General features: G+C 49.3%; 1 protein-coding gene across 1 annotated transcript in view; it reads left to right on the top strand.

Moving 5' to 3' along the window:
- The first annotated feature begins 2,541 nt into the window (after positions 1-2,541).
- Positions 2,542-9,498, top strand: part of selenos (selenoprotein S) — a 42,852-nt gene continuing 35,895 nt past the window's right edge. The window contains exons 1-2 of the mRNA XM_078530498.1: positions 2,542-2,635; positions 6,114-6,257. Coding sequence (XP_078386624.1) covers positions 2,599-2,635; positions 6,114-6,257 — 181 coding nt within the window. The 5' untranslated portion in view covers positions 2,542-2,598. The remainder of the gene's footprint in view (positions 2,636-6,113; positions 6,258-9,498) is intronic.

Below are 9,498 nucleotides of genomic sequence, written 5' to 3'. Positions count from 1 at the left end.
CTTAAACCAGCTTATATTTCACCCCTCTCCTAACTTCACTCAGTTCTGCCGAAGGGTCGTGAGGACTTGAAACATCAACTCTTTTCTTCTCCGCCGATGCTGCCAGACCTGCTGAGTTTTTCCAGGTAATTCTGTTTTTGTTCAGGAACTGTAGGCCAATCAGTATAATCTTGGCTGTGGGGAAGCTTCTAGAAACTATATTCAGGAAAAAATTCATAGTCACATGGACAAATGCAGGTTAATGAAGGAAAGTCTGCATGGATTTCTTAGGGGAAAATCGTGTTTAGTTAACTTGCTGGCCTTTTTTTTTTGAAGAGTTAGCAGAGGGTTGATAAGGGCAATACTGCTGATGTGGTGTACATGGACTTCCAAAAGTGCCGCACAACAGACTTGTGATCAAAGTTGTAGCTCATGAAATTAGCAACATGGATACGAAATTGGCTGAGTGACAGGAAACAGGGTAGTTAATGGAGGAAGTTTTATAGTGGAGTCGTCCAGGAGTCTGTGTTCGGACGCTTTCTCTTCCTGATATATATTAATGACATACACCTTGGTGTAAAGGGCACAATTGCAAAATTTGAGGATGATACAAAACTTGAGGACGATGGTTAGAACTTCAAAAGAACATAGACAAGTTAGTGGGATGGGTGGACAAGTGGCAGCTGAAGTTCAATGCAGAGAAATTTAAGTGATTCATTTTGCTAGAAAGAGCACAGACAGATAATATGAAATAAAGGGTACAATGCTAAAGAGGGTGCAAGAGCAGAGGGACCTGGATGTTTATGTGCATAAAATCAGTCAAGGATGAAAGAGCACTTAATAAAACATATGGGATCCTGGGCTTTATTAATAGGGCCATAGAGCACAAGAGCAAGGAATTAATGATAAACCTGTATGAAACACTGGTTTGGCCTCAGCTGAAATATTGTGTCCAGTTCTGGGCAGCACACTTTAGGAAGGATGTGAAGGCATTATAGAGGGTGCAGAAAAGATTTGTGACAATGCTTCCAGGGATGAGGGACTTCAGCCAAGGAGATAAATTGGAAAAGTTGGGACGGTTTTCATTGGAGAAGAGAAGGTTGAGACGAGATTTGATAGAGGTATTCAAAATCATGAGGGGTCTGGACAGAGTACATAGGGAGAAACTGTTCCCATGAAAGGATCGAGAACCAGAGGGCACAGATTTAAGGTAATTGGCAAAACAAACAATGGAGCCATGAGAAAAAACTGTTTCATGCAACGAGTAGTTAGGATCTGGATTGGAACATAAGGAATATGTTGGGAGATATGGGGAGATTGTGGTATAGTGGTAATATCACTGGTTAGTAATCCTGAGGCCCAGCCTGGGGACATGGGTTTAAATCCTACCAACACAACTGGTGAGATTTAAATTCAATTAATAATTCTGGAATATAAAGCTAGTCTCATTAATGGTGACCATGAAACTATCGTCAATTATTGTGAAAACCCATCTGGTTCACTAATGTCCTTTGGGAGGAAATCTTCTATCCTCAGCCTACTTTTGATTCCAGTTGCACAGAAATGTGGTGGACTCTTTACTGCCTTCTGAAATGGCCCAGCAAGACACTCGGATCAAGGGCAATCCAGGGATGGGCAACACATGCTGTCTTGCACATGCTCAATGGCTGAGCCTCCACAGCTCAGAAGGTAGAGAATTCCAAAGATTTATCACCATCTGTATGAAGAAATTCCTCCTCATCTCCATCCTACATGGCCTACCTCTCATTCTGAGAATTTGTCCCCCGTCCCTAGAACTTCCATCCAGGGGTAACATCCTTCCTGCATCTACACAGTCGAGCCCTGGAAGAATTTTGTATATATCAAAGAGGTTGCGCCTCACCCTTCTAAACTCTAGGAATAAAGGCCCAGTCTCCTCAATCTATCCTCATAGGACAATCCTGCTATCCCAGGAATCAGTCTGGTACACCTTTGTTACAGTCTGTCTATGGCAAATATAACCTTCCTTGGGTAAGGAGACCAAAACTGCACATGATACTCCAGGTGCACTCTCACCACAGCTCTATATAATTGCAGCAAGACATCTTTACTCCTGTACTCAAATCAATAATAACTCAAATCAATCAATAATAACTCAATAAAGGCTTGAGTGTGTTGTGGAGGTAGGTTTAATCGAGGCATTGATTATGAATTGGCTTATTATCTGGCAAGGACGAATGCAGGTTATGGAGAGAAAGTGGGAGATTGGGATGTGATGAATTGCTCCTTCAGAGGGCTGGCACAGACACAGTGGGCTGAATGGTCTCCTTGTGTAACCATTCTATGATTTTTTGAACAAGAACTGTCTCAGCAGTCATGCATCCCACAGGCGAATATCCTGTGTCCTAGTATTTATTGCGGGGTCGGTGGGGATGTGACATTCCCTGAACACAGTAAGTATTTTTGGGATGTCGCACCCAGGGGGTAGGCTGAGGCTCTGGCCCAGCTGTGGGGCCCACACTCTCCAGCTGGAATTGCCCCTTTAAGGGTTTGAACTTCCCCTTGAGGTTGGGCCACGTCAGCGCCGCTTCTGATTGGCGGAGAGGAGCGGAAGATTCGCTTGTTACCGGAAACGGAGCAATGGAGGAGCCGGGAACAGAGACCGAGACAGGGACAGGTATAGAGAGAGGGGGAGGGGGATCGGGGTGGGGATGAGGTGGGGGCAGAGAGGGGGTGGGGGTGGGGATGAGGGGGCGGAGAGGGGGATGGGATTGGGGGGAGGGGGAGGGGGATGGGATTGGGGGGAGGGGGATGGGATTGGGGGGAGGGGGAGGGGGAGGGGGATGGGATTGGGGGGAGGGGGATGGGATTGGGGGGAGGGGGAGGGGGAGGGGGATGGGATTGGGGGAGGGGGAGGGGGAGGGGGATGGGATTGGGGGGAGGGGGAGGGGGAGGGGGATGGGATTGGGGGGAGGGGGAGGGGGAGGGGGAGGGGGATGGGATTGGGGGGAGGGGGGAGGGGAGGGGGATGGGATTGGGGGGAGGGGGAGGGGGATGGGATTGGGGGGAGGGGGAGGGGGATGGGATTGGGGGGAGGGGGAGGGGGATGGGATTGGGGGGAGGGGGAGGGGGAGGGGGAGGGGGATGGGATTGGGGGGAGGGGGAGGGGGATGGGATTGGGGGGAGGGGGAGGGGGATGGGATTGGGGGGAGGGGGAGGGGGATGGGATTGGGGGAGGGGGAGGGGGAGGGGGATGGGATTGGGGGGAGGGGGAGGGGGATGGGATTGGGGGGAGGGGGAGGGGGATGGGATTGGGGGGAGGGGGAGGGGGATGGGATTGGGGGGAGGGGGAGGGGGAGGGGGATGGGATTGGGTGGGGGGGGAGGGGGATGGGATTGGGTGGGGGGGGAGGGGGATGGGATTGGGTGGGGGGGGAGGGGGATGGGATTGGGTGGGGGGGAGGGGGATGGGATTGGGTGGGGGGGGAGGGGGATGGGATTGGGGGGAGGGGGAGGGGGATGGGATTGGGGGAGGGGGAGGGGGATGGGATGGGGTGGGGGGGGGAGGGGGATGGGATGGGTGGGGGGGGGAGGGGGATGGGATGGGGTGGGGGGGGGAGGGGGATGGGATGGGGTGGGGGGGGAGGGGGATGGGATGGGGGGTGGGGGGAGGGGGGGGATGGGGTGGGGGGAGGGGGGGGATGGGGTGGGGGGGGGGGGGATGGGATGGGGGGGTGGGGGGGAGGGGGGGGGATGGGATGGGGGGGTGGGGGGGAGGGGGGGATGGGATGGGGGGGTGGGGGGGAGGGGGGGATGGGATGGGGGGGTGGGGGGGAGGGGGGGATGGGATGGGGGGGTGGGGGGAGGGGGGATGGGATGGGGGGTGGGGGGGAGGGGGATGGGATGGGTGGGGTGGGGGGGGAGAGGGGGATGGGATGGGGGGGTGGGGGGGAGGGGGGATGGGATGGGGGGGTGGGGGGGATGGGATGGGGGGGGTGGGGGGGAGGGGGATGGGATGGGGGGGTGGGGGGGAGGGGGATGGGATGGGGGGGGTGGGGGGGAGGGGGATGGGATGGGGGGGGTGGGGGGGAGGGGGATGGGATGGGATTGGGGGGTGGTGGAGGGGGTTGGGATTGAGGGGGGGTGGAGGGGGATGGGGATGGGATGGGGGGGATTGGATTGGGGGGGAATGGGATTGGGGGGGGGATGGGATTGGGGGGAGGGGGATGGGATGGGGGGTGGGGGGGGAGGGGGATGGGGTGGGGGGGGAGGGGGTGGGAATGAGGGGGTGGGGATGAGGGGGCGAGAGGGGGGTGGAGGTGGGGAAATTGGAGGGATGGGTGCTGGAACTGGGTTACCGATGTGTCAATTTCAATGCCCCTTTGATGAGTGAAAGTGTAGCTGAGTATCTGCTCTTGGTTCAACTGCCTTACCTTTCAGATAAGATTCTTTAACTACTGATTTTTTAAACATATAATGTTTATATTTTGTGTTCATAATGTGTCGTGGTCAATATGGCACAGAAGGAGGCCATTTTGCCCATTGCAGCCATACCAGCTCACTGGCAAACAATCCAGTCAGTCTCCTTCGCCCCTCGCTCTATCCTCTCAGCTCTGCCAGTTTATTTCCTTCAAGTGCCCATCCAATATCCTTTTGAAATCATCAATTGTTTCCACTTCCACCACTCATTACCACTCACTGTGTAAACAAAAATTCTTCCCATTTGTCTGCCCATTCTGCTAGCCTGCCTATGCCTTGTTGTAGTCAATTGGTATTATCCTCACTGTTTGCCACTCCAAGTTTGGTACCATCAGCAAATTTTGAAATTTCACTCTGTATTCCCATATCCAAGTAATTTTATATAACACGACTGTCTACCATCTTCCAGTCTGAAAAATAGCTATTTCCCACAATTCGCTGTATTCAGTCCTTAAGCCAGTATTTTTATCCAAGTTGACACTGACCCTCCCATTTCACGTGCCACAGTTTTATTAACCAATATTGGATCTTTGTCAAACGCTTTCTTAAAACCCATATGGACAATATCCATTGTGTTCACTTCATCAAACTTCTCTGTTATTTCATCAAAAATAGTCAATTAGTCAAGTACTACCTGTGAACAAAATCAACAATAATATCAAGGTGAAGAACATGTACAGACAGGCAATTATCACCAATCATGAAAGTAATGCTGCAACTGGATAAGATGTATTAGGCTATATCTATAAAGCATCTGAATTCCTCATGGATTGGATTGAGTGTGTGCCATTTGTGTTGAAATAACTAGAAGTCATTGATAGAGCATTTCTGAAACTGTTTTTGTTGATTTTTTTTATTCATTCATGGGCTTCGCTGGCTGGGCCAGCATTTATTGCCCATCCCTAATTGCCCTTGAGAAGGTGAATTATATCTTGTGAATTGTGTAAATCAGCAAACGCAGTTTATTTCCTTTGCCTGTTGAGGTTGCAGTGAGGGGGGTGGGAATCCTTGGCGCGGGAATGGGGTAGCTTGGGTGGTGCTGTGGGAGATGCAGCTTGGTATAAGGAGTGCATTTTGCTGATGTCACGGTGTGGGAGGTTTGGGAAGCAGGGGGAATGGGAGAGACTGCAGGTTGCTGAGGCAGGCAGTGGGCAGAAGGATCAGTGAGAGGAAACGGGATGGTTGGGGGTTGACCAGGGTATGGGGGCAATGGGGAAGCAGTCGATGGAAAGATGCTGAAAGGTTGTGGGTGAGCAGACAACACTGAATCAGCACCTCCCTAATTTGTCATTGATTCTCTTTGAGTCTTTGCATTGGTTCAGATTTCTGGGTTGGTTTAGAGTTGGGAGTTTGGCCCCTGCTGATTTTGCCCGTCTGTGGGGTACTACTCCCCAGGTTTGCCAATTGTCCAGAACTTTGAGAGTTGAGAAAGTAAGGGAACCTGAGGACATTCTCATCCCAAATCCAGCAGGGATCACTGGTGGGATCAGGAGCAGGAACTGAAACTGCTTTACCTCCTCCATCTGCCCCTGTTCTGCAGGGACACTGCACAACATGCCAGATTTTAATAAACTGACATAAATAAGACTATAATGAGCAGACCTGAGCTCGGTTATTTGTTCTTATGATTTTCCCAGCTGAGTAAAGTGTCAGCAGTTGATTCTGTTTTCCTTTCAGCGACACAGGTGCTGCACATCCTGTCTGAATATGGCTGGTACATCCTCTTCAGCTCCATCGCCATCTACTTCATCCTGCAGAAAATCAATGGGATGCTGCAGTCAAGAAGCCACAAGTGGACACAGGCTTCAGAGGCCCAGCTCGGTACAAATGATGCCTTATTTATATTTTCGAGTGAACTTTTCTTTTGTCAACTTCTCATCTTTCTGAATGTGTTTTAAACTTGTCATTTTGCCTTTAATCTAGTGAAATAATAGATTCTAGAATGAGATTGGGCATCAGTCACACACTTTTGGATTATTTTATGAATTTGTAACTTTTAAACCTGAATGAGTAGAATCAATGGACAGGTAATCCTGAGGCCCGGGCTAATGCTCTGGGGACATGGGTTCAAATCTCAGCACAGCAGATGGTGGAATTTAAATTCAATTCATAAATCTGGAATTAAAAGCTAGTCTTAGTAACGGTGACCATGAAACCATTGTCGATTATTGTAAAAACCCATCTGGTTCACTAATGTCCTTTAGGGAAGGAAATCTGCCGTCATTACCTGGTCTGGCCTACATGAAAGTCCAGACCCACAGCAATGTGGTTGATTCTTAGATGCCCTCTGAAATAGATTAGCAAGCCACTCAGTTGTATCAAACCGCTACGAAATCTGAAAGGAATGACACCAGACGGACCACCTGGCATCAATCTGGGCACTGGAAATGACAAAGGCAAAGCCAGCCTTGTCGATCTGCAAAGTCCTCGTTACTAACATCTGGGGGCTTGTGCCAAAATTAGGAGAACTGTCTCATTGATTTGTTGTTACTTGACTACTCTACGTCCCAGACACCACCTACTCAGAAACAATCTGCTCACTGACACTCAGTTTGGTTCTGCCAGGGCCACTCCTGTCCTCATTACAGTCTTAGTTCAAACATGGTCTGTGACTAGTGGTGTACCTCAGGGATCTGTACTGGGACCATTGTTGTTTGTTGTCTATATCAATGATTTGGATGATAATGTGGTGAATTGGATCAGCAAGTTTGCTGATGACACTAAGATTGGAGGCGTTGTGGACAACGAGGAAGGCTTTCAAAGCTTGCAGAGGGATCTGGACCAACTGGAAAAATGGGCCAGAAAATGGCAGATGGAATTTAATGCAGAAAAGTGTGAGGTGTTACATTTTGGAAGGTCAAACCAAGGTAGGACATACACAATAAATGGTAGGGCACTGAGGAGTGCGGAGGAACAAAGGGATCTGGGAGTTCAGATACATAATTCCCTGAAAGTGACGTCACAGGTAGACAAGGTTGTAAAGAAAGCTTTTGGCATACTGGCCTTCATAAATCAAAGTATTGAGTATAGGAGTTGGAATGTTATGGTGAGGTTGTATAAAACATTGGTGAGGCCAACTTTGGAGTATTGTGTGCAGTTCTGGTCGCCTAACTACAGGAAGGATATCAGTAAGATTGAGAGAATGCAGAGAAGATTTACTAGGATGTAGCCGGGTCTTAAGGAATTGAGTTACAGGGAAAGATTAAACAGGTTAGGACTTTATTCCTTGGAGCGTGGAAGAATGAGGGGAGATTTGATAGAAGTTTACAAAATTATGAGGGGTATAGACAGAGTAAATGCGAGTAGGCTCTTTCCACTTAGATTAGGAGAGATAAACATGAGAGGATATGGCTTTAGGGTGAAAGGGTGTCGCGGAAATCGGAGTGAACACTCAGACCCAGGAGGTTTGTCTCGGAAACCTTTATTAATCGTGATATCACGGAGAGCCCAGCAGCATACAATGGAGCTAGCTGACACTCTGAGGAAGCATCAGAGCACACACATATTTACAGCAGAAATTGTACATATCAAAGAGCTTGAAGGTGATAAGACTGTCTAACCTTCAATGATCAATTACATTGAGAATCATTGTCACACAATTAGTCTATTCTAAGTTTATGACTATACAGGATATTGGGGGAGGCTCACGTAGTAATAAAAAGTGAGACAGAGAATAGATAACCATGCTTGACCTTATCTTTAGTGCTAGGGGGTGTACACTCTAGAGAACAGATGACCATTGCTTGATCCTGTCTCTTTGTGTTGGGGGCAGACATCCCAGACCCGTCTCAAGGACTCCAGGAAGCCTGCCCATGACACTCCCCTTTCTCCCCTCCTGCTCAATCAGCTGGCAGCTGCAGGTGTACCTGCTAGAACAAAAGAGGGAACTGTGCTGTAGTATTCCACTATGGTTTTAACTGTTTAACCCTTAGTTGACCTGTAGATGTATTTTGTTCTTCCACAAAGGGGAAAGGTTTAGGGGGAACATTAGGGGGAACTTCTTCACTCAGAGAGTGGTGAGAGTGTGGAACGAGCTACCATCTGACGTGGTGAATGCGGGCTCACTCTTAAGTTTTAAGAATAAATTGGATAGATACATGGATGGGAGAGGTCTGGAGGGTTATGGACTAGGTGCAGGTCAATGGGACTAGCGGAATAATATTTCGGCACAGACTAGAAGGGCCGAATGGCCTGTTTTCTGTGCTGTAGTGTTCTTTGGTTCTATGGACAAAATAGTTGAATTCAAAAGGTGAGGTAGAAATACTGTCTTTGACACCAAGGAGCCCTAGGAAAACTGAAGTCGATGGGAATCAGGGGAAAACTCTCCACAGGTTGGAGTCATACCCAGCACAAAGGACGTTTATTATGGTTGTAGGAGGTCAATCATCTCAGTCCCAGGACATCACTGCAGGAATTCCTCAGGGTAATGCCCTAGGCCCAACCATCTTCAGCTGCTTCATCAATGACCTTCCCTCCATCATAAGGTCAGAAGTGGGGATGTTCGTTGATGATTGCACAATGTTCAGCACCATTCATGATTCCTCAGATACTGAAGCAGCCCATGCGCATGTGCAGCAAGACCTGGACAATATCCAGGCTTTGGCTGAAAGGTGGGAAGTAACATTCGCACCACACAAGTGCCAGGCAATGACCATCTCCAACAAGAGAGAATCCAACCATCGCCCCTTGACATTCAATGGCATTACCCATTAGCAACATTCTGGGGGTTACCATTGACCAGAAACTGAACTGGACCAGCCATATAAATCCTGTGGCTACAAGAGCAGTCAGGGGCTGGGAATTCTGCAGAGAGTAACTCACCTCCTGACTCCCCAAAGCCTGTCCACCATCTACAAGGTACAAGTCAGGAGTGTAATGTATTACTCTCCACTTGCCTGGATGAGTGCAGCTCCAACAACACTCAAGAAGCTTGACACCATCCAGGACAAAGCAGCCCACTGATTTGCATCCCATCCATCACCTTAAACATTCACTTCCTCCATACTAATGCACAGTGGTAGCAGTGTGTACCATCTACAAAATGCACTGCAGCATCTCACCA

This window comes from Cetorhinus maximus, chromosome 26, assembly GCF_964194155.1.
Source record: "Cetorhinus maximus chromosome 26, sCetMax3.hap1.1, whole genome shotgun sequence".
Lineage (NCBI taxonomy): Eukaryota > Metazoa > Chordata > Chondrichthyes > Lamniformes > Cetorhinidae > Cetorhinus > Cetorhinus maximus.
Note: the sequence above shows the minus strand (reverse complement) of the source record. Positions and strands in the feature narration are given on the sequence as shown.